The sequence below is a fragment of the Danio rerio genome, chromosome 7 (genome assembly GCF_049306965.1).
Source record: "Danio rerio strain Tuebingen ecotype United States chromosome 7, GRCz12tu, whole genome shotgun sequence".
Classification (NCBI taxonomy): domain Eukaryota; kingdom Metazoa; phylum Chordata; class Actinopteri; order Cypriniformes; family Danionidae; genus Danio; species Danio rerio.
In genome coordinates, this window is record NC_133182.1 from 1,830,001 (window position 1) to 1,855,577 (window position 25,577).

A 25,577-nucleotide genomic window follows, 5' to 3' on the forward strand; every position below is an offset into this window, starting at 1 on the left:
TTTCTAGCAGCTTAGTACAGAAGTAAAGATGGGTAAATGCGTCTAGTCGACACAGTTATAATAATGTGGGTCTAATAACTCTTATCTGTAAAAGTTAGTACCAAAGTAGAGGTGTTTGTTATATCCTGGATACTGCATCTTAGAAAACGGACCAAATGGCAATACATTAATAGTTTACTAGTTTATTAGATTATAAAGTGTTGATATTCTTTATCACTGGTTACAAAACACTGACTGAATGCTTTACAGATTGTTCTGCCTTTTTATAACTGGTGTATCAGAGTTGACCAGAACGCAGAGATTTAATTCAATTCATCTTCATTTCTCTAGCGCTTTTACAATGTAGATTGTGTCAAAGCAGCTGAACACAGAAGATCATAGTGAATTAAAACAGTGTAGTTCAGTTCAGTTCAGTGTGGTTTAATAATCACTACTGAAAGTCCAAACACTGAAGAGCAAATCCATAAATGCACAGCTCTACAGGTCCCCAACCATGCAAGCCAGTGGCGACAGTGGAGGAACAAACTTCACCAATTGGCGAAAGTGAAGAATTAAAAATTCTTGTGCAGAGCTGCAGTCTGGGCGCTGGAGAAGCTGGATGTCCATCGATTTACAAATAAAAAACTTAACTTACAAATAATGCAGAGGATAGAGGTTTCATGCAGATCTTAATTTAACTGAGTTGAGTTAACCCACACAAAAGATGAAAATAAGACAATTAGATCCAGTCAAAAACAGAAATAGTGGAGTCTTTGGGCTCTATTTTGACGGTCCATGCGCAGAGCGCAAAGCGCAGGGCGCAAACGCTTTCAGGGCGTGTCAGAACGCATTTTTGCTAATTTAAGGACGGGAAATCCGCTTTGCGCCGTGGCGCATGGTCTAACAGGGTTGAGTTTATTTTCTTAATGAGTTATAGGTGTGTTTTGAGAATAAACCAATCAGAGTCTCATCTCACATTCCCTTTAAGAGCCAGCTGCGTCACGCCAAGAGCGCATTCGCTATTTACAGGACATAAAATAAGTCTAAGTGGAAAAAATGAGCATTTCACAAGCAAACAGTGAACAGTTTATTAACAGAAAACTGTTAAACAGAGCATCTACTGCGTGAGAATGAGAGATAATGAAACTACTTTGACTTTCGCTCTTGGATAGAGAAACCTTTACGCACAGACATCAATTAGCCTATAAATAATAAATTTTGTTTGTTAAGCGCAAATATTCGTTTCAAAACTATTTCTAAATTCAGTTCTAATTTCCATCAAACAAATAAATGAACAATAATAGCAAAATGTGCTCAAAAACCTGAGTTATATCCTATATATACTGCTAATAATAATAACATTATACAAAAGCAAATTGTTATGAATGAACTGAAAAAGCCTCCCGAGATGAAGAAGACATAAAAGCAGTGATTTTTCATATTTATGTAGGCTAGAAAATAATATGTTTTGTAATATTTTAATCCTTTATATTTATATTCTATATCTATTCTTATTATATCCTATATATATCCTTAATATTTACATTTTTTCATATGTAAAGATATTTGCCTATTGCTCTCTTGTGTGTATTAAGCAGTGTGTAAGCGAGGCGCAACTCTGCGCTGGAGTTTAGACCGGGTTAGTTTTGGTCTAATGAAAAATCTATTATAGTTTCTCAAAATAGCGACGCGCCAGCGGTCCGCCTCAGAACGCCTTCCTTTATAGACCAGAACGCCTATGAGCGCACATATGAGCGCTAATGCATTTGCTATTAAACAGCGTAGCGCAACGCCTCAAAACCACTCTTACGCCAAGCTAAAACTACCAAACAAGTATTGCGCCTTGCGCCACACTGCACCAGGTGTATGATAGGGCCCTTTAAGTTCATCATTTCAATGCAAAATCTCAGTAAATACACAAACAAACCTTATTGGTAACAATTTATAATAACTTCACACTATGAACCATTTATTAAGCATTAGCATCTAATGAATTCATTATCTGTTAAGCGTTAACTCTACATTAATAAACGTAGAGTAGTCAGCAGTTTATAACTGCAGCTATAAATGCTGTATTCTTGACTTGCTGTATAAACACGTACAATGTGCCTAATAATTGCTTATTTTTCATTTCTAAATTAAGTATTGCATCATTTACAAACCAGTTATGTAAGCATAGTTGGTTGTTTTTTAAGATCATTCAGAATGAGTTAGTAAACGAGTAATAAACTATTGAAATCAACGTTTATAATTCTCATTATTCAGTGATGGTTACTCTGTATGTTAATAAATGCTTCATTAACTCAACATTATCCAGTTGTGTGAGCTAATCTAAAGTGAGGACTGTTTATGCTTTATAAATCCCTTATAAATGACCATTAAAGGGTAACATAAACAACATTGTTCATTTCTATTCATTTTAAGATGCACAATTGAAATTGTACTGTTTGACAAGTAAACATTTGCAAGCTGATCTAAAATAAAATTACTGTACAGCTTAAGCATTGCATCCAATTATATTGTTAAATTATTATATTGTTGTTGTTTTATCCAGTATTGTGTTGTATTTTGACAGCAATTTTACTTTTTAGATAAGGTTGCGATGATTATTGTTCATTTGACACTGAGCCTTTGTCATTAAAAAGGTGAACAGACTCACAGACCGTCATAAGCTGCGGGCGTCAGTGCGCATGTCACAGTATCTGCAGTCCTGGAAAACCGTCAAACCCTTTGCTGGACTCAACCAACCAGAAGACTCGCTCGCAGCTCCGCCCACTGCTGACAGCGAAATCAGCCAATCACAGATGGACATAGTCAGTGTCAACCATCATTACTATCCAATCACACTCAATCACTGTGAAACTGTTGCGTAATAATTCCTGTAATTCATTATTTGTTTTCCTTTTTAACAGGAGCACGTGGCGTTGAACACACACAGGTGAAAACCCACTTTGTTAATGATATGCAAGGAATAATTGAGGAGTTATTAGAAAATAAACCCGTTGATTTGAAGGAAGAGTGACACTATTCACATTATCATCAAGCAGGCTTTCTTATGACTATATTTTACCATAGTAATGTATATTTAACCCTTTCACACGTAAGATGTAAATCCTCTGGCTGACCCTCCTGCGTGACTGTTACGTAGAATCCATTGTGTTCTATAGTTCCCGTGGCGAAACATCAAGTTCATCACGTGATCCACCTGCCCCAATGATCTATGTATATATCGTATTTTGTTTCTCTTTGCCCTTTTTTGTAAATATTGACAAATGTTCTAACTATATTGTGAGATTTCTGATACTCCGATGATCAAATATGCGATAGAACATATATTTTGTCTTTTAAACAGCTTAATAACGACCGCATTGTTCGTTATGTGACGGGTAATGGGCGCCACCCTTGTTGCTAGAAGGTATACAGCTGCTCTTGCAAGTTAAGGAGAAGTATCATTTTATTTATGAAATTACGCATTATTTGTATTTTCTTAGCTAGATGAGATACAGCTGAGGATACTCATGTTAATAAAGCATAATCTAAAAAAAACTGTATTTTATTAGATTGTGCTATATTGACGTGAATAACTTCAGCTGTATCCGATCTAGACTTCACCCTCTCCTGCTGCAAGGTGAAATCTAGATGAGATACAGCTGAGGATACTCACTTCAATATTGCAGAATTTTTGTGACACTATTGACCTTATTCTAAAATGCGGGAGTGCGCCTGTTTTCGCGATTGTCTTAGAACTTCCGTTTCAGTCGCCTATGGGAGAAATTACTAGGAATAATAAACAGCAAAAAACGGTCAAACTACTTGCTCTACAAACAAATGTTTGCATGACTATACAGACCAAGTAGCATAATACAACAAGGAAAAATCAGTTTGCAACATCAAACAGCGAAACGAGCAGTTTTTAATGTGTAAAAATGAATGGAAGTGAATGAGACCGGAAGTCTCGTGCCAAAAAGATTCAAATGGCAGCGCCCACTCGTCTGCGGAGAATAAGGTCAATACACAAGGCTGATCACACTGGTGTGATCGTACACTTTAGGGACAGTCAAGGCTGATTACTCCGGTGTGATTATATGCTACAGAGACCAGTCAAGGCTGATCACTCCAGTGTAAACATATGCTTTACGGACTAGCCAAGGCTGATCACACTGGTGTGATCGAATGCTACAGAGACCAGTCAAGGCTGATCACTCCAGTGTAAACATATGCTTTACGGACTAGCCAAGGCTGATCACACTGGTGTAATTGTATGCTACAGAGACCAGACAAGGCTAATCACTCCGGTGTGATCATATGCTTTAGGGACCAGCCAAGGTTGATTACACTGGTGTGATTGTACACTTTAGGGACGGCCAAGGCTGATCACTCTGGTGTGATCGTATGCTTTAGGGACCAGTCAAGACTGATCCCTCCGATGTGATTGTATGCTTCAGAGACCAGCCAAAGCTAATCAAACTGGTGTGATCATACGCATTAGGGACAGCCAAGCCTGATCACTCAAGTGTAAACATATGCTTTGCGGAACAGCCAAGGCTGATCACACTGATGTGATTGTATGCTTCAGAGCTCAGCCAAAGCTGATCGCTCCAGTGTGATCATATGTTTTAGGAATCAACCAAGGTTGATCACACAGGTGTGATCGAATGCTTAAAGGACAGCCAAGGCTGATCACTCCAGTGTGATCATATGTATTAGGGACGAGCCAAGGCTGATCACACTGGTGTGATCATACGCTTTAGGGACCAGTCAAGACTGATCACTCTGGTGTTGTTGTATGCTTCAGAGACCAGCCAAGGCTGATCACACCAGTGTGATCGCATGCTTTAGGGACAGCCAAGGCTGATCCCTCCGGTGTGATCATGCGCTTTAGGGACCATCAAGGCTGATCACACCGGTGGGATTGTACGGTTTAAGCACCAACCAAGGCTGATCACACCGTTGTGATCATAAGCTTAAGAGACCATCAAGGCTGATCACACTGGTGGGATCGTACGCTTTAGGGACCATCAAGGCTGATCACACTGGTGGGATCATACGCTTTAAGGACCATCAAGGCTGATCACACTGGTGGGATCATACGCTTTAAGGACCATCAAGGCTGATCACACTGGTGGGATCGTACGCTTTAGGGACCATCAAGGCTGATCACACTGGTGGGATCATACGCTTTAAGGACCATCAAGGCTGATCACACTGGTGGGATCATACGCTTTAAGGACCATCAAGGCTGATCACACTGGTGGGATCGTACGCTTTAGGGACCATCAAGGCTGATCACACTGGTGGGATCGTACGCTTTAGGGACCATCAAGGCTGATCACACTGGTGGGATCATACGCTTTAAGGACCATCAAGGCTGATCACACTGGTGGGATCGTACGCTTTAGGGACCATCAAGGCTGATCACACTGGTGGGATCGTACGCTTTAGGGACCATCAAGGCTGATCACACTGGTGGGATCGTACGGTTTAGGCACCAGCTAAGGCTGATCACACCGATTTAATCGTATGGTTCAGGCACTAGCCAAAGGCTGATCACACCGGCGTGATCGTACGCGTGAAAGGGTTAAGATGTGTTTGCATTTATACATTTCTCATCTCTCATTTCTTTTATGCATTTGAAATCATGTTCAGCGATGATTTATTAGTTTTTTGTTGGACTTGTTTGTTGTAAGTCGACTTTGGGTGTCTTGAAAGACGATTTTTACTTATTTATATAAATAAAAATCAATTATTCATTTAGAATATTTTACTTTTATTACTAAGCAAAATTGTTTTCTGTATTTTTTGCGTGAAAATATTCTAAAAATGTATTATTATTATTACTATATTTATCAGTAGTAGTATGAAATAATGCACACCTAATGGTGGTAATGTGGTGAAGCAGAGTGTCCGTTACACCTCAGTTGTGCATTATTTACTAATAATTCAACAGACAGGAGTGAATTATTCCCCTGTTATTATAATTAATGATTTCTTTCTTAATTAGTCTAGTTCCATTATTTGACTGTTCTAGTTGTGAAATAACTCAAATCATTCAGCGGAGTGATATGGAGCTGTAACGCACCTGCAGGAACTACTTTAGCTGTGCCTTTATCTGACAATACCCAAATACCTGAGAGTGACCATCAGCCAATCAGAATCCAGCATTCAGCAGTGCTGCAGTGTAAAGGTCTCAGTTATGAAGATGCTGTAATGATTCATGCTAATTTTCTTCCTCAGATCTTCACAAGTTCTGGAAAATGAACTGATGGGTTTAGACTCTGTGGATAACGGAGGGTGAGTGAATAATACTTAAAACAATTTATAAAATAATGTTAATGTTGTATGTTTAACTGATTTAATGTCTTAGTAATCAGCTGTTTAGTTTTACGTTTTAATCTTTAAATCATAAATATAATTGAATGTCTTATGAGTGAATGTGCTGATGGTGAATCAATCATACTGTCAGTGCTTGAACTCATGTTGCTTGTGTTTTCATGCTGTAGGAAAAGTCCGAAGATGAACTGCTTGACTTTATTCTTTACTGACTGTCCGCTGGAGAAAGAGGTGAAATTCAGTTCAAGCTTGTGTTATTTCCGCTTGTTTTTGTGTTTGTAGTCTTATATTTTGTTGTGTGTGTTTGTTGTGTGTGTGTGCACGTGTGTGTATGCGCATGTGTGTGTGTCAGTATTCACTGAGTGAAGCCCAGGATCTTCATCATTCTGTGGGATGTTTGGCCGTCATCTTCATCTCTGTGTTTGTGGTTCAGATGTTGATCTCAGAAAAGTGAGTCTGAAATATAATCAATAATCTACGAAAAATAGATCATGCAAATTTATGTAAATACAACCCAAATCAGAAAATGTTGGTACAGTATGAAAAACGCAAATGGAAAAAATTTGGGACAGTGAAGCATTTACTACCGTGTAATGTTGCCGTTCCTTTTCACAACACTTACAAGATGTTCAGGGACTGAACACACCAAGTGATGAAGAGTTTCAGGTGTAATTTTCTTCCATTCTGCCTGCAAACAAGTCTTAAAGTGGGCAACAGTACGGGGCATGTATGTGTTTCAAAATGCGCCACACATTCTCTATTGCAGACAGGTCAGGACTGCAGGCAGGTCAGTCAAGTACCTGTATCCTGTTCCTCCACAGCAGGACTGTGTAATGTGTGCAGAATGTGGTCTTGTTGAAATATGCATGAGCTTCCCTGGAGAAGAAGCCAGCATGTGTTACTCCAGAATCTCTCTGTGCTGTTCAGCGTTAATGGAGCATCACAGAAGGGCGTTTACCTTTGCCAAGGGCACTGACACAACCTCATAGCATGACAGAGCCTGGCTTTTGCACTTGTTGCTGAAAACAGTCTGGATGATCCTTTTCTCCTTTACTCTGAAGCACACGGCGTCCATTTCTCCCAAAAAATACCTTAAATATTGATTCATGTGAGCACAGCACACGTCTCCACTGTGTGACGGTCCATCCCAGATGACTCCGAGCCCAGAGAAGTCAACGGCTCTTCTGGACACTGTTAACATAGGGCTTCCTTTAGGCACAGTGCAGTTTTGACTGGCGTTTGTGGATGTAACTCTGTATTGTGGTACTTGACAGGTTTGCAGCAGTAGTCCTGACCTCATGTGTTGATCTGGCTCATAGATAAATGAGGATTCTTGATGCAGCGCCCCCTGAGGACCGGAGATCACGGTTGTTCAGCTTAGGCTTGTGCTCTTGTTATGGAACAAAATCAATGCCAAATGTATTGAAATAAAAAGCGTATCAAATAGCACAAGCTGAAAAAAAAAAAACATTGAATTAACAACTGCTTGCATTTTAATAACTTGCATTGCCAGGGTCTGTATTTTTAGGGCCTGAAATTGAACACAGCTGTTTATTTAGGCTGTCAATATTTTAACAAAAATATTTCAAACATGATTATATACTTAAAAAATCTATAATTCTTATTCAATTTCCAGATTTCATGTATCATATTCAAACAACAATTGTCAATTTTTTTTATTTCAGTTCATTCGCTTCCACAAATTCAGTGGATCAAATTAGGCTGTTAAAATTTCACATTGACAATATTAAATGCTACTTTTGTGCCGTTATTAGCTTTTTTCATCACTTATTTACTGGTTTTAAAATCTTAAATTGGTGCACCTGCGAGTGAAAAAGCAGCTGGAGATTGTCAATCTGCAATCTATTGCTTTTTCTGCAGTCGCTGGAAGAAATGTCAAATTTTAAGAGCCGAATTTGATCCACTGAATTTATGGAAGCGAATTTTTGAACTGAAATAAAATTAAATTCCCCTTTGTAAGTGAAACCTGGAAACTGAATATGAATTATTGAATTTACAAGTATGAAAATGTGTTTTTAGTTGAAATGATGACAGCTTAAACAAACAGCTGTGTTAAATTTCAGGACCTAAAAATACAAACCCTGGAATTCAAGTCATTAAAATGCAAACAGTTGTTAATTTAATGTATTAATTTTTTTCAGTTTGTGCTCTTTAACAAGCTTTTTATTTCAATACTTTTGGTATTGGATTTGTTCCATATCTTGTCCTTTACGCACTGAAACTCCTCCAGATTCCTTCAGTCTTTACTGCTGTTCTGCACTGTTGAAGGTGAAATATCCACATGTCTTCCTCTCTTCCTCTGAGGAACATTGTGTTTAAGCTTTGTGTTTGACATTGTGTTGTCAAACTGGCGATCCTCGGCCCATCTTTGCCCCTTGAGGACTAGACCTTTCTTGATGCTGCTTTTCTAGCAAATCATAATTATAATCACCTGTTGACATCACCTGTTTCACATCACATCATTATTTCACCAGTTTACCTGATGACTGCCCTAAACTGCTCCTGTCACAACTGTTTTTGAAATGTGTTGGACACATTTGAATAATGTTTGTTGTATAATCCGCAATCGAAATCAAGTCAAAATTAATGCAAAAATGACTGCTTTCTATTTTTTTATTTGCATTTTCCATACCCTTCAAAAATGACATATTTTAAATATATATATTTTTAAGGGTTTTACTGAGTGGTTTGTTCATATATCATTAGTTCAACGCAACAAATTATTTCTTAAAACATCTCAGTTTACTGTAATACGTTTATGCCTGTTGTATTTTGAAGAATATATCATTCTACAGCAGACGTTTAAGACTTGATGGAAAGATAATGGTTAATTATAACGAGTCATTGTTAACTTCAAACATTAAAACAACACTTTAAATGTGTGTACTTGTATATCATGTGACCATGCACTTATTTAAGAGAGCTGTGAATATGAAAATATATTGTAAACATTTTAAAATATGAAATTCATGTGTTTTTATCATATAATAAATCCCAGTACTTGAAATATGTGAGGTTTTCATGGTAATGTTTTAGTTTAAACGGCTCACCTGACAAATAAAACATGTTTGATCACTGTGCACAAACACTTTTCTCCAACATTTCTTCTTAAATGTAAATTATTTATCAATGAAAAACTAAATCATTTGACATCAACCAATCAGAGCTGTTTTCTGCTTGTGTATATTTTTGGCAAAGATCAGATGACAGAGGTGAAACAGACGTTATTGCTAGTTGGGTATTACATCAATCACATTAAGAACAGAAACACACTACAGATATTAAGCAAAAATCTCTCATGATTTTATGTCCAGAAACTTTGCGCTGGCGGTGTCGTATGGTTCCACGTTCCCAGTCCAAATACTGATTGTACTAATAGTCTTCACTACATTCCTCAAGGTATGATTGCACATCTTACACACGTGTGGGTTTGTTTCGGCAACACTAATTGATCATAAGTATTATATTATTGTTTAATATAATTATGTACAATTATTCTAAGATATTACTCAGCATTACAGCTCAATGTGTGACTCTTTCTAGAATTGCGGGTACATTTTAGGCATTTTCCATTCATTTTCCTTAAACTGGAATGATTTAAAACAAATATATCATTTACAGTTAACTGAATCCATTATTAATGTGAAATAATGCAAAATGCTTATTTGTGATATTTGATTCTGTTACTAATTGTAAAACACAGTTGACATTAACGGAGTTGATGATAACAGAATTGGCGATAACAGATTTGACATTAACGGAGTTGACAGTCACTGAGTTGACGATAACAGAGTTGACGATAACAGAGTTGATGATAATAGAGTTGACGATAACAGAGTTGATGATAATAGAGTTGACGAAAACAGAGTTGACGATAACAGAGTTGAAGATAACAGAGTTGACGATAACAGAGTTGACGATAACAGAGTTGAAGATAACAGAGTTGACGATAACAGAGTTCACGATAACAGAGTTGACGATAACAGAGTTGACGATAACAGAGTTGACGATAACAGAGTTGACGATAATAGAGTTGACGATAACAGAGTTGAAGATAACAGAGTTGACGATAACAGAGTTGATGATAATAGAGTTGACGATAACAGAGTTGATGATAATAGAGTTGACGAAAACAGAGTTGATGATAATAGAGTTGACGATAACAGAGTTGACGATAACAGAGTTGACGATAACAGAGTTGACGATAACAGAGTTGACGATAACAGAGTTGAAGATAACAGAGTTGACGATAACAGAGTTGAAGATAACAGAGTTGACGATAACAGAGTTGAAGATAACATAGTTGAAGATAACAGAGTTGACGATAATAGAGTTGACGATAACAGAGTTGAAGAAAACAGAGTTGACGATAACAGAGTTGACGATAACAGAGTTGACGATAACAGAGTTGACGATAACAGAGTTGACGATAACAGAGTTGACGAAAACAGAGTTGACGATAACAGAGTTGATGATAACAGAGTTGATGATAATAGAGTTGACGAAAACAGAGTTGACGATAACAGAGTTGAAGATAACAGAGTTGACGATAACAGAGTTGACGATAACAGAGTTGAAGATAACAGAGTTGACAATAACAGAGTTGACGATAACAGAGTTGAAGATAACAGAGTTGACGATAACAGAGTTGACGATAATAGAGTTGACGAAAACAGAGTTGAAGATAACAGAGTTGACGATAACAGAGTTGACGATAACATAGTTGAAGATAACAGAGTTGACGATAACAGAGTTGACGATAACATAGTTGAAGATAACAGAGTTGACGATAATAGAGTTGACGATAACAGAGTTGATGATAATAGAGTTGACGAAAACAGAGTTGACGATAATAGAGTTGACGATAGCAGAGTTGACGATAACAGAGTTGACGATAATAGAGTTGACGATAACGGAGTTGACGATAACAGAGTTGACGATAACAGAGTTGATGATAACAGAGTTGACGATAACAGAGTTGATGATAACAGAGTTGACGATAACAGAGTTGACGATAACAGTGTTGACGATAACAGAGTTGAAGATAACAGAGTTGACGATAACAGAGTTGATGATAATAGAGTTGACGAAAACAGAGTTGACGATAACAGAGTTGAAGATAACAGAGTTGACGATAACAGAGTTGACGATAACATAGTTGAAGATAACAGAGTTGACGATAACAGAGTTGACGATAACATAGTTGAAGATAACAGAGTTGACGATAATAGAGTTGACGATAATAGAGTTGACGATAACAGAGTTGATGATAATAGAGTTGACGAAAACAGAGTTGACGATAATAGAGTTGACGATAACAGAGTTGACGATAACAGAGTTGACGATAACAGAGTAAACGATAACAGAGTTGACGATAACAGAGTTGACGATAACAGAGTTGATGATAACAGAGTTGACGATAACAGAGTTGACGATAACAGTGTTGACGATAACAGAGTTGACGATAACAGAGTTGACGATAACAGAGTTGACGATAACAGAGTTGATGATAATAGAGTTGACGATAACAGTGTTGACGATAACAGAGTTGACGATAACAGAGTTGAAGATAACAGTGTTGACGGTAACAGAGTTGACGATAACAGAGTTGACAGTAACAGAGTTGATGATAACAGAGTTGACGATAACAGAGTTGACGATAACAGAGTTGACGATAACAGAGTTGACAGTAACAGAGTTGATGATAACAGAGTTGACGATAATAGAGTTGACGATAACAGAGTTGACGATAACAGAGTTGAAGATAACAGAGTTGATGATAATAGAGTTGACGATAACAGAGTTGACGATAACAGAGTTGAAGATAACAGAGTTGACGATAACAGAGTTGACGATAATAGAGTTGACGATAACAGAGTTGACGATAACAGAGTTGACGATAATAGAGTTGACGATAACAGAGTTGACGATAACAGAGTTGAAGATAACAGAGTTGACGATAACAGAGTTGATGATAATAGAGTTGACGAAAACAGAGTTGACGATAATAGAGTTGACGATAACAGAGTTGACGATAACAGAGTTGACGATAACAGAGTTGACGATAATAGAGTTGACGATAACAGAGTTGACGATAACAGAGTTGACGATAACAGAGTTGACGATAACAGAGTTGAAGATAACAGAGTTGACGATAACAGAGTTGACGATAAAAGAGTTGAAGATAACAGAGTTGACGATAACAGAGTTGAAGATAACATAGTTGAAGATAACAGAGTTGACGATAATAGAGTTGACGATAACAGAGTTGAAGATAACAGAGTTGACGATAACAGAGTTGACGATAACAGAGTTGACGATAACAGAGTTTATGATAATAGAGTTGACGATAACAGAGTTGACGATAACAGAGTTGACGATAACAGAGTTGACGATAACAGAGTTGACGATAATAGAGTTGACGAAAACAGAGTTGACGATAACAGAGTTGAAGATAACAGAGTTGAAGATAACAGAGTTGACCATAACAGAGTTGACGATAACAGAGTTGAAGATAACAGAGTTGACGATAACAGAGTTGACGATAACAGAGTTGACGATAACAGAGTTGAAGATAACAGAGTTGACGATAACAGAGTTGACGATAACAGAGTTGACGATAACATAGTTGAAGATAACAGAGTTGACGATAACAGAGTTGAAGATAACAGAGTTGACGATAACAGAGTTGAAGATAACAGAGTTGACGATAACAGAGTTGACGATAACATAGTTGAAGATAACAGAGTTGACGATAACATAGTTGAAGATAACAGAGTTGACGATAATAGAGTTGACGATAACAGAGTTGATGATAATAGAGTTGACGAAAACAGAGTTGACGATAACAGAGTTGACGATAACAGAGTTGACGATAATAGAGTTGACGATAACAGAGTTGACGATAACAGTGTTGACGATAACAGAGTTGAAGATAACAGAGTTGACGATAACAGAGTTGACGATAACAGAGTTGATGATAATAGAGTTGACGATAACAGTGTTGACGATAACAGAGTTGACGATAACAGAGTTGAAGATAACAGAGTTGACGATAACAGAGTTGACGATAACAGAGTTGACGATAACAGTGTTGACGATAACAGAGTTGAAGATAACAGAGTTGACGATAACAGAGTTGACGATAACAGAGTTGATGATAATAGAGTTGACGATAACAGTGTTGACGATAACAGAGTTGACGATAACAGAGTTGAAGATAACAGAGTTGATGATAACAGAGTTGACGATAACAGAGTTGACGATAACAGAGTTGACGATAATAGAGTTGACGATAACAGAGTTGACGATAATAGAATTGACGATAATAGAGTTGATGATAACAGAGTTGACGATAATAGCAACCCAGGCACATCGTGGAAACGTAGCCCCGCGGAAGTTTCTGAAGGCTGCGAAATACGTCTCGGGAGGTACGTATTCGTGCAGTTTTTGTTTTCGCGAATCTGCGAGAGGCCGCTGCGCTGTGCTTTTTCGCATCTCGAACGCCTCTCAAAAGCGCGTGCCGTTCGCGCTCGCACTGTTCTTACGTGAAAAGCCGCCAGAGGGTACTGTCGAGCGATCATCTCTCCGACTGACGGACTGAATGACTGAACGATCGACTGGGCGGCCGACCGGGCCATCCTCCTCCTCCTCCTTCCCTAAACCCAAGCGAAGATTTACAAAAGCTGTCAGGAAAAGAGAAGCAAAAGCCCTCGTTCGAATTTGACCGCGTTTTCGGATTTCGCCACATTCTCGCCCCATCACGAACTCGATCGCTTTTATTTTTTGGATTCTGTTTTTCATCTTACCTGATTTCTGGAACCGATCTTCCCTGGACTCGAAACCGGTCGTCGCAGCGGCTCCTCCTCCTCCAGGCCTCCGCTCCACCGACGTAACGCTGCGAGCTAAGCGGACAAACTGGTTGCGGCGGGAAAGCCCTCCACACGGAGGTGAGTGAGCGCAAAAAGAGGAGTGGCGTCACACCGCCCCGTAGCATTCACTTGAAAAATACAAACAGGGCCATACGTACCTCCAGCCACGTAAATCGCGGTCTCCAGAAATGTCCGCGGGGCTACGTTTTCAGAATGAGCTTGGGTTGGATAATAGAGTTGATGATAACAGAGTTGACGATAACAGAGTTGACGTAGAGTTGAGATAGCTTGAAATATTTTTATTATTATTCAAAACTGTTTCAAGTTTTTGTAATATAACAGAAAGTTTATCCTGGAGATGCAAAATATTCCTGCAATTCTAGAAAAACCCGTATTTGTGTTATCATGTCAGTTGTTGATGTTTGCGTGTGTTTGTCAGCGCTGGAGGTCCAAGGTTCCCCCCAGTATCCCCTGGATGTTGGAGCTGTGCACCGGTGCGGCCAGCAGGGCGGTGCTGCGACTGCTGCTGGTGCTGCTCTGCCTGCTCATCACACTGCTCATGGCAGTGCTGAACATGGTGAGAAACACACACATGCACACACACACATATACACACATACACATGCACACACACATACATCAGCTTTCACGTATAGCGAATTGAGAAATTATTTTGTAGCAGTTCTGAGATTTTGTGCATTGTGATTCTAACTTATGTTTGCCATATCGCCCACCCCTAGCTCAAAAATAGCTTGGCAATAAGTGGCTAGTTGTGAGCAAATACAAATACTCAGCTGTGTTTTTATGTTTAACTTGGTTTATGTGGTTTGTAGGCTTTCATTCCAGGTGATAGCTGTGTGAATGTTTCCCAGAATGCAACAGCACTGAACTTTCTGAATCTCTACACTGTGCCGGTGAGCTGAATAGCAGATTTCCTGATGTCATAAATTGTTGAGTCATGGCAATAAAGATCAACACTATACATCAGTACTGTCCATGTTCATCACCAGCAGATATTGAATTATTGCATATGTCGGATGATGAGTGTATTCTTCATGTGTTAATGATGTGTGTGTGTGTGTGTGCAGTATTACCTGTTCTGCTGTCTGCTGGCGATGCTGGGCGTGCTGGTGTTCATGCGTGTGTGTGTGTCGGTCAAACTCCTCCTCCTGACTCTGGCTGTGGTGGTGTATCTGGCGCTCTTTCTCTACGTTTATGCGCCGCGCTCCGACTGCTACATGCAGCAGCTGTACACTGCTAACAACACGTAAGATACACACACACTCACGCAATTCTCACACACTCAGTTTGCGCACACCCACTTTTAATGCACACACACACACACACACACACACAAAGATACCCACATTTATGCAATTCACACTCAGTTTGCACATACACACTCATGAAATTCACACACACTCAGTTTGTACACATAAACGCTCACACAATCCACATACACTGAGTTTGCACAAACATGTAAATTAGTGCTGTCAATCGATTAAAAAAAATTAACTATTTAATCGCACCTTTTTAGAAAAATTAATCGCGATTAATCACATTTAAAATACTGAAACTTGTAATTTTGGCTATTTAAATGTAAAATTAATGTAAACGCAAGACAAAAAATATTTAAATTCAAAATATAATTGTTTGATATAATTTTTGTTTAACTTGTAACACAGATTTCTTCATGTAAACAACAAACCCACAATAAACCATCAAGATCCTGGCTTGACAGCCATATTTACTACAGAAATTAAAACACAGGCATGTTAATGACATTTAAATTTTAAAACAATCAATGCCAATAAAGAAAACATTGATTTCCATGTTGGATTCTAAGTGGACTGCAAAAAAATGCCAAAATACAGGAATTGCAGATATGGAAAATGAACAATTATAATAATAAACTATAGAATACAAACTGTTGCACTCATTGTAGAGTTTTATTGCTGTGAGTTGAGAACATTAGTTATAGAGTAGAAACAATTTTGCTTAATCCTCCTTTACATTTATCCAGTTGCTAAGACTAGGAGTGTCCCGCAAGTGCACAGAGACTCCCAAATGCCCGCAAATGAATGATAATTTCTGCAAACCGGTCGTTAAATACATTGCACACCCCTCTCGCCCCTACTCAGATACGTCACTCACTCCACCCCTGACACCCCTCAACGGGCCTGACACAGACACACACAACGCGCTGCAGACGTTTTGGCCCCAACGGCCTTCCATACTGGAGCGACTCCCCTCAGATTAACACGCATGATCACGTTCATCAAATTTGCTTAAACTAAGCGTCCTAAAGTATTACTGTATTTCACAAGGATTCTGACACAACAGCGCGAAGCATACGCTTTCATTGCGTTTAATGAGGAAACACACTAAACTTGGAGGCTCATGCTGAAAGGCAGAGTAATGCCCTGTCTTTGACAGCTCGCGACTTCACCAGAGACTTTCTGGGTACATTTACATAAGACACCAATACTCTGATTTTAATATGATTAAGATTATACTCTTATTAAAAGTCTACCGTGTAGCCTAAGCAGTGATTTGATTACCTTAAAGGAACACCGAGTCACGAAATGCGGAGGATTTTCTTTCTGTTCGCCATGCGGTATCAACTTACAACAGAAGTCGAAAGTTAAAAATGAAACACCCGAAACTGCATGAAACTCTGGAGAGCCTGGTGATGTGACTAATAGTTTTATACTGAACTTGCCTTCAAAAAGTGCTTCCTTGGTCTTATCCACATTTCTTGCCTGTTGAACACACGTCCACCACAACAGGAAGTAAAAAAAAACCTGCAACTGCAGGTTAATTTTTTTTAAAGCGTTAATTATTTAAAATTAATCGCATGTGTTAGCGCACTAATTTGACAGCGCTATTTTAAATGCATTTAATTTTCTTTGTTAAGAACAGAGATTTGTGTCTAAAATTTAGTACAACGTGGAGCAAAACTACAGTTTACTACTGAAATTACTGTTGCGCTGGTGTGAAAATAGCAACAAATTTCGCCAACACGTCCTGCACATTATAATAATATAATTATAATATAATTATAATAACAAAACATACATATATTAAAAAAAATCATTCATTCATTCATTTTCTTTTCGGCTTAGTCTTAGCAACCTTCTTGCTGTGAGGCGACAGCACTACCTACTGCGCCACTGCCTCACCCTACAAAAGAAATATATAAATATAAATATTTATAACAATTTACTTAAACACACAAACATACGCATAGATATGAGCACACAAACCCGTAAGCATACACACATACATACAAATGAGCACACACACACATACATACACACATATAAGCACACACACATACATATGAGCGCAAACATACAGTCACACACACACACACACGCACACACTCACACAACTAAAATCAATTCATTTCGTTTTCTTTTTTTACGAATTATGTCATGACTGTGTATGAACACCAGTTGCCACTGTAGTTTGCCTGCAACTCCCTGCGAACTGCAGTGGCGAAAGAACTACATATCCACACATTCCTTCGTGCATACACCCGGGCTGCGTCCGAAACCGCATACTTCCATACTATATAGTACGCTAAAATCAGTATGCAAGGCGAGTAGTATGTCTGAATTCATAGAATTCGAAAATCAGTATGCGGACTTACTACTTCCGGCAAGATTCCGGAGTGCGCATCCCATGCACACTGCGCTATCCCATGATGCCCCGCGAGCGAATTCATGAATGGGAGTAAAGCGACGCAACTGACGCAGGTAGGTCACGTGACCATGACAAAATGGCGGGTGTAGTACGTCCGAATTCCATTCATACTTTTCACATTCATACTGTATAGAACGTACTTTTCTAACGACCGAGTAGTACGTTTACATTCAAATGCAGTACCTACTGAGTAGTAGGCGGTTTCAGACGCAGCCCCGGCCTTTCACATACACTGATTGGAATCACAGCTGTCTCTGTTTCCCCGTTAATTACCTGGACTATATATTCAACCATTCCACCTCCGTTTGTCAGTTCGTCGTTTGTCTTTATCGGTATATTTGTTCCTGATTCCAGTCTGTATCCTGTTATTCTTGTTAAAGTCTAGTTCGAGTTTTATCTGTTTGAGTTCCTAGTTTGTTTGTTTATTTTGTTACTTTGATTTTGGGATTTTTGTCACGGTCACTGCACAATACATCAATTAAACTGCACTTGGATTCTACACCTGTTTTTGTTCCTGTTTTGATCACCCTAACGTGACAAATTACTTAAATCTGATTCAAAATACAGTTAAAAATGATCTGCCCTTATATATATCCAGTATCAAGAGGTAATTATAGCTGTGTGTACAGTTGAAGACAGAATTATTCGCCTCCTTCCAATTGTTTTTCTTTTTTAAATATTTCCTAAATGATGTTTATCAGATTCAGGAAATGTTCACAGTATGTCTGATAATATTTGTTCTTCTGGAGAAAGTCTTATTTGTTTTATTTCGGCTAGAATAAAAGCAGTTTTTAATATTGTGAACAACATTTTAAGCTCAATAATATTAGCCCCTTTAAGCTATATATTTTATAGTCTACAGAACAAACCATCATTATACAATAACTTGCATAATTACTCTAACCTGCCTAGTTACCCTAATTACCCTAGTGAAGCCTTTAAATGTCACTTTAAGCTGTATAGAAGGGTCTTGAAGAATATCTAGTCTAATATTATTCACTGTCATCATGACAAAGAGAAAATAAATCAGTTATTAGAGATGAGTTATTAACACTATTATGATTAGAACTGTGCTTTAGAAATCTGCTCTCCGTAAACAGAAATAAACAGGGAGGAGAATAATTCTGACTTCAACTATATGTGATGAAACTGCCGACTGAATATACATACAGATGAATATTACCCTCAGCCTTATATTGACCGTGACATCCTTCATTAAGGCTGTGGAGCTGATTGTGTTTAAGAACAGAGATTAGCCGTGTCAGAGAGTTTATGCACATTTCCATGAGGGATTATGAAGACTAACATGTTTACTCCTGATGATGACGCCACTGATCAGCCCTTCATAACGAGAGCAGGAGAATTAATGATGGCGGTAAATACACTCAGTGTTGATTTAGTGACGCCACAGTGTGTGTGTGTGTGTGTGTGTGTGTGTGTGATGGTCAGGGGTCAGGTGCAGGTTATTCATATATAATTAATACAGTATATTAGTAAGCGATGTCCAGAAACACTCTGGGTTAATTCTTTATCAATTGTGTGTGTGTGTGTGTGTGTATGTGTGTGTGTGTGTGTGTGTGTGTATGTGTGTGTGTGTGTGTGTGTGTGTGTGTGTGTGTGTGTGTGTGTGTGTGTGTGTGTTGCAGGCCAGGAGTTCTTAAAGAGCCAAAGATCATGGCAGGTGTTTGGCTGGTGATTTTCTACCTGACATCACTGATTATAGTGCGACAGGTCAGTGTGTTATTGTGTGTGTGTGTGTGTGTGTTTGTGTATTTCTGTATGTCAGCGTGTGTTATTTGTGGATTTGTGCCTGACTGTGTGTGTGTATGTGCGTGTGCCTTTCTATGACTGTGTTTGTGTTTGTTTCTATGTGTGTGTGTGTGTGCAGTCTTGTGTCTTTCTCTGTGTTTGTATTTGTGAACATGTATGTGTGTGTGTGTGTATTTCTGTGCATGTGTGTATGTATGTATGTCTGTGTGCACGTTTTTGCTTATATGTATGCATGTGTATGTGTGTGTGTACAATTGTCTGAGTGTGTGTGTGTGTCTGTGTGTACATTTGTCTATGTGTGTGTGTGTGTGCATATATATGTATGTCTGTTTGTGATCATATTTGTGTGTTTGTGTGTGTACGTATGTGTGTGCTCATGTCTGTGTGTGTGAGTATCTTTGTATTTGTGTGTCTGTGCACGTGTGTGTGTGATCATACTTATGAATGTATTTGTGTTTGCTTGTGTGTCTGTGTGTACATGGGTCTATGTGTGTGCGCACATGTGTGTATGCTCATATGTATGTGTGTGCACTCAAATTGTGTGTGTGTGCTTGTGTGTGTGTGTCCGTGCGCTCTTTTGTAGTGTATGTGTATGCACGTGTGTACTTGCATGTATGTGTGTGTGTGTTCATATATGTGTGTGTGTGTGTGATGTCCTCCAGGATGAGCTGGGCTCTCGGACAGAGTTCCTCCTAGAAAAGTGTTTCAAGAAGAAGTCAGAGGAAATGGAGACGACGAAGAACGTGAACCGCCTGCTGCTGCAGAATCTGCTGCCCGGACACGTCACCGACTTCTTCATCGGGAAAGACATACAGAACCAGGTACAGAACAAAACACCGCTGCCCCCTACAGGACACACTGCCATGTACAGCGCTGAGGAGGGTTATGAAAGGGTTGTTAAACTAGTGTAAGCTGGCTGGACAGAACTGTGTGCAGGAATCGTGTGTCCACAATCATATTGAAGTGATAGAAACACAAGTCTCTTTTTAAAAATTTCCAGATGCTAAATATAATCCATATCCCAGTGATTTTGAGGCCCACCGCAACGTGATGTAGGAGTGTGGTTTCCCCGCCCACCAAATTGATTGACAGGAGCGTATTAACACGCCTCCGTAGTGCATATAAACATGTCCACAGAACAGGATTTGCTAAGAAACTGTGATTGAAAGATCTGTGATCAGCTGCAGCTCAAGAAGGAGTTTCACAAGATTAACACGTTTTTAAATCAGAGCATGTTTGCAATAAAGACAGACTCAATCTGTAATTCATAACCTCTGGAAGCACCAGACCATAATGTGGACCATAATGTCAGTAGACGCGCATGTGTGCATGTGTTTACTGCAAACTTTGCAACTGCACTTGTGTGACTCATCATTGCAGAAAGGCTTGAATACGAACTGCTCAATTAGCGCTGTGTCATTCTCTCAATGCGTGTTATCCACGCCACCTCATTCGAGCGAATAGTCCCGTAGGATGTCTGATTGTGTTATTGCTTAACATTTAAATCACCCGCGCTGACTGTTGTCTGAGATCTGCAGTTTATTTGAGGTTATCCATCCTGTAACAGGATTCAAATGTAATTTTAAAAGCATTCACAGGTCAGATCTTAATTCTGTTTCAAGAGTTCACACTTAGCTGATGACGGATTATAAAGCGTGCTTGGCATGCTGTTCCAGGAGAAAGCCCTGATCCCATAAGATCCTCGAGCCCGGGGCTCCCTCCCGTTTGCAGGGCGAGAGGGAGTTTGAGCTCTGTTAGATCTCGAGAACACTAGTTTAGATTGACCAATTCACTTATAACTCGTTTTTGGGAATGTGGGAGAAAACCGGGGAACCTGGGGGAAACCCACATGAGCACGGGAAGAACGTGTAAACTCCACACAGAAACGACACTTGGCCTGTTAAGGAGTTGAATCAGTGACGTTCTTGCTGTGAGGCACAGTGCTAACCACTGGGCCACTGTGCTGCCCTACAGAGGGGAAGGTGGAGGAGTAGGGGTGGAAAGGGGGATTCTTCAAGGCGAAGGTAACTGTAGTAAGGAACTCTGGTTATTTATAGTGAGTTAGGAATCGTCTGATTGGTGAATCATGCTGTAGTTAATGCAGGACCAGCTGTGTTCAATCATAATCATGTGCTCCTCTTGAAATTAGTTTATAAATAAACTTCACAAAGTCAATCTGTTTTCTGTGATGTCATTTAAATGTCTAAAAAAGTGTGTGTGTGTGTGTGTGTGTGTTTCAGGACTTGTACAGTAAGTCATGTGAGTGTGTCTGCGTCATGTTTGCGTCTGTGCCGCATTTTTTCAAAGAGTTTTACAATGAAAGCAGCGTCAACAACAACGGCCTGGAGTGTCTGCGCTTCCTCAACGAGATCATTTCAGACTTTGACGAGGTTTACTGTACATTTATTTATTCATTATTCCATTCATATTATTTTGAATCCACCTTTCTCAAATCTTGTCTTTTTCTGTTTTCCAGCTCCTCAGCAAGCCAAAGTTCTGCGCTGTAGAAAAGATTAAGACCATCGGCAGCACGTATATGGCGGCGGCGGGACTGACCCAACCTGCCAAAGCAGAGGAGCGACAGGTGAGATTGAAATTCAACTCTGTTATCATCAACTCTGTTATCATCAACTCTGTTATCGTCGATTCTGTTACTGTCAACTCTGTTATTGTCGACTGTTATCGTCAACTCTGTTATCGTCAACTCTGTTATCGTCGATTCTGTTACTGTCAACTCTGTTACTGTCAACTCTATTATCTTCAACTCTGTTACTGTCAACTCTGTTTATCGTCAACTCTGTCATCTTTAACTCTGTTATCGTCGATTCTGTTACTGTCAACTCTGTTATTGTCAACTGTTATCTTCAACTCTGTCATCGTCAACTCTGTTATCGTCAACTGTTATCGTCAACTCTGTTATCTTTAACCCTGTTATCTTCAACTCTGTTATCGTCAACTCTGTTACCTTCAACTCTGTTATCGTCAACTCTGTTATCGTCGACTCTGTTATCATCGATTCTGTTACTGTCAACTCTGTTATTGTCAACTGTTATCTTCAACTCTGTTATCGTCAACTCTGTTATCGTCAACTCTGTTATCGTCAACTCTGTTATCGTCAACTCTGTTATCTTCAACTCTGTTATCTTAAACTCTGTTATCTTCCACCCTGTTATCGTCAACTCTGTTATCGTCAACTCTGTTATCGTCAACTCTGTTATCGTCAACTCTGTTATCTTCAACCCTGTTATCGTCAACTCTGTTATCGTCAACCCTGTTATCGTCAACTCTGTTATCATCGATTCTGTTACTGTCAACTCTGTTATCGTCAACTCTGTTATCGTCGATTCTGTTACTGTCAGCTCTGTTATCTTCAACTCTGTTATCGTCAACTCTGTTATCGTCGATTCTGTTAGTGTCAACTCTGTTATCTTCAACTCTGTTATCGTCAACTCTGTTATCCTCAACTCTGTTATCCTCAACTCTGTTATCGTCGACTCCGTTACTGTCAACTCTTATCTTCAACTCTGTTATCTTCAACTCTTTTATCTTCAACTCTGTTATCATCAATTCTATTGTGGTCTAAAAAGTCAATCCATTTTTAATAGGTTAAACAACAATTAGTACCAGAATCAGATGGTTTTTTTCCCATTTAAGTCTTTTGCTTTTTTTACATTAATAATAATTCTGTTTACTGAAACATCACATTTGATAGAAAATGAATGGGAAAGACTTGAAATGTACCACAATTCCTTATTAAGAAGTGTAAAATCAAATGAATGTGTGTGTGTGTGTGTGTGTGTGTGTGTGTGTGTGTGTGTGTGTGTGTGTCTGCATGCACAGGTGAGTGACGTTTCCTACAACCAGGTGCGCTGCATGCTTGACTTCGCCATCGCTCTGATGAGCAAACTGGAAAACATCAACATGCACTCATTCAACAACTTCAAACTCAGGATTGGTAAATCAAAGCTGTATTTTTCTTACTAAAATTAACCATGGTTTTATTATATTAAAAGTATAGTGACCATGTTTTTGTTAGATTAGTTATATTAGTTTTCTTTTTTAAATGTTTGAATTTAGAAATCGTAATGTTTACAAACTTTATTTTGTTCATTTGATCCGTTTTTTTAGATTCGCTTTGTTGTTTTGGAAAAGAGAAAGAACACAACAAAGACGCAAACTCAAATGATCTGTACACAAAAATTACCAAGTCATCACTGCATGGAGGCAGTGGTGTTTATACTGATGTAGAGAATCATCCTTTCTGGATCATTTTAATCCTTTAATTGTTTTCATCTGTGAAGATATTTGTGTGTTGCTGATCATCCTGTGTGTGTTCAGCAGTGTGTAAGAGTTTTGACCTGCATAGGCGCAAATCTAACATGCTCTGCTGGACTTTAAAGCAGCTTTTAGTTGGTCAATGGCTCGATTTCAGTTCCTCAGAATAGCAGCGCTACAACAATGCGCATTAACACACCTCCTCTATAGACCAGCACACACATGAGTCCACAGAGCAGCGCAGATGGTTTACTATTAAACAGCGTGAAGCAAAACGTGAAAATTACAGTTGCGCTGGTCTAAAAATAGCAGCAAATCACGCCAAACACGTCCTGTGCCTTATTGCGATGGGTGTATGACAGAGCCCTGAGTGTTTACAGTGTTCTGAGTTACGAGAATAAAATAAAATTAATAAATCAAAACAGTAAATAAATGAATGAGAGAAAAAGAGAATTTTTATTGTGGTGATTTATTGGTTTTGCATGAATGTGATTGGTGTTGTGTTGTTGTGTTCAGGCATTAATCATGGGCCTGTGATCGCGGGCGTCATCGGTGCTCATAAACCTCAGTATGATATCTGGGGAAACACAGTGAACGTGGCCAGCCGGATGGACAGCACTGGAGTCCTGGACAAAATACAGGTCAGCACTTGACAAATATTTCCCAAAGGATGTTGAACAGATTCAGGAATTTTTCACAGCATTTCCTCTAATATTTTTTTCTCCTGGAGAAAGTCTTATTTGTTTTATTTCGGCTAGAATAAAAGCAGTTTTGAATAGTTTTAAAGCCATTTTAATGTCAATATTATTAGCCCCTTTAGGCTATATTTGTTTTGAATTGTCTACAGAACAAAACCACTGTTATACAACGATGCTACACTCACTGGCCACTTTATTAGGTACACCTCACTAGTACCAGGTTGGCCCCCTTTTGCCTTCAGATCTGCCGTAATCCTTCATGTCAGAGATTCAACAAGCTACTGGAAATATTCCTCAGAGATTTTGCTCCATATTGTCATGATAGCATCACACAGTTGCTGCAGATTTGTCGGCTGCACATCCATGACGCCAATCTCCCGTTCCACCACATCCCAAAGCTGCTCTATTGGATTGAGCTCTGGTGACTGTGGAGGCCATTTGAGTACAGTGAACTCATCGTCATGTTCAAGAAACCAGTCTGAGATGATTGAGCTTTATGACATGCTGCGTTATCCTGCTGGAAGTAGCCATCAGAAGATGGAGACACTGTGCTCATAAAGGGATGGACATGGTCAGCAGCAATACTCAGGTAGGCTGTGGCGTTGATGCTCAATTGGTACTAATGGACCCAAAGAAAATCTCCCCCACACCATTACACCACCACCACCACCAGCCTGAACCGCTGATACAAGGCAGGATGATCCATGCTTTCATGTTGTTGAGGCCAAATTGTGAGCCGAGCATCTGAATGTGTCAGCAGAAATGGAGACTCATCAGAGCAGCAACGTTTCTCCAATCTTCTATTGTCCAGTTTTGGTGAGTCTGTGTGAATTGTAGCCTCAGTTTCCTGTTCTTAGCTGACAGGAGCGGCACCCGGTGTGCTCTTCTGCTGCTGTAGCCCATCCGCCTCAAGGTTGGACGTGTT

At 39.2% G+C, this 25,577-nt stretch overlaps 2 protein-coding genes across 3 annotated transcripts in view; one reads left to right on the forward strand and one right to left on the reverse strand.

Annotated features, from left to right (window-relative positions):
* The window catches only part of si:cabz01076231.1, a 758,238-nt gene that overhangs the window by 727,274 nt on the left and 5,387 nt on the right, over positions 1-25,577 (reverse strand). The window lies entirely within an intron of this gene.
* Positions 1-25,577, forward strand: part of LOC101886933 (adenylate cyclase type 2) — a 66,117-nt gene that overhangs the window by 39,701 nt on the left and 839 nt on the right. For both annotated transcript variants that reach the window (XM_073907799.1, XM_073907800.1), the window contains exons 13-27: positions 2,625-2,792; positions 2,892-2,917; positions 6,214-6,270; positions 6,480-6,540; positions 6,662-6,759; positions 9,645-9,729; positions 14,641-14,778; positions 15,035-15,115; positions 15,290-15,468; positions 19,556-19,640; positions 20,342-20,500; positions 21,920-22,069; positions 22,156-22,263; positions 23,520-23,634; positions 24,471-24,595. In XM_073907799.1, coding sequence (XP_073763900.1) covers positions 2,625-2,792; positions 2,892-2,917; positions 6,214-6,270; positions 6,480-6,540; positions 6,662-6,759; positions 9,645-9,729; positions 14,641-14,778; positions 15,035-15,115; positions 15,290-15,468; positions 19,556-19,640; positions 20,342-20,500; positions 21,920-22,069; positions 22,156-22,263; positions 23,520-23,634; positions 24,471-24,595 — 1,635 coding nt within the window. The remainder of the gene's footprint in view (positions 1-2,624; positions 2,793-2,891; positions 2,918-6,213; positions 6,271-6,479; positions 6,541-6,661; positions 6,760-9,644; positions 9,730-14,640; positions 14,779-15,034; positions 15,116-15,289; positions 15,469-19,555; positions 19,641-20,341; positions 20,501-21,919; positions 22,070-22,155; positions 22,264-23,519; positions 23,635-24,470; positions 24,596-25,577) is intronic.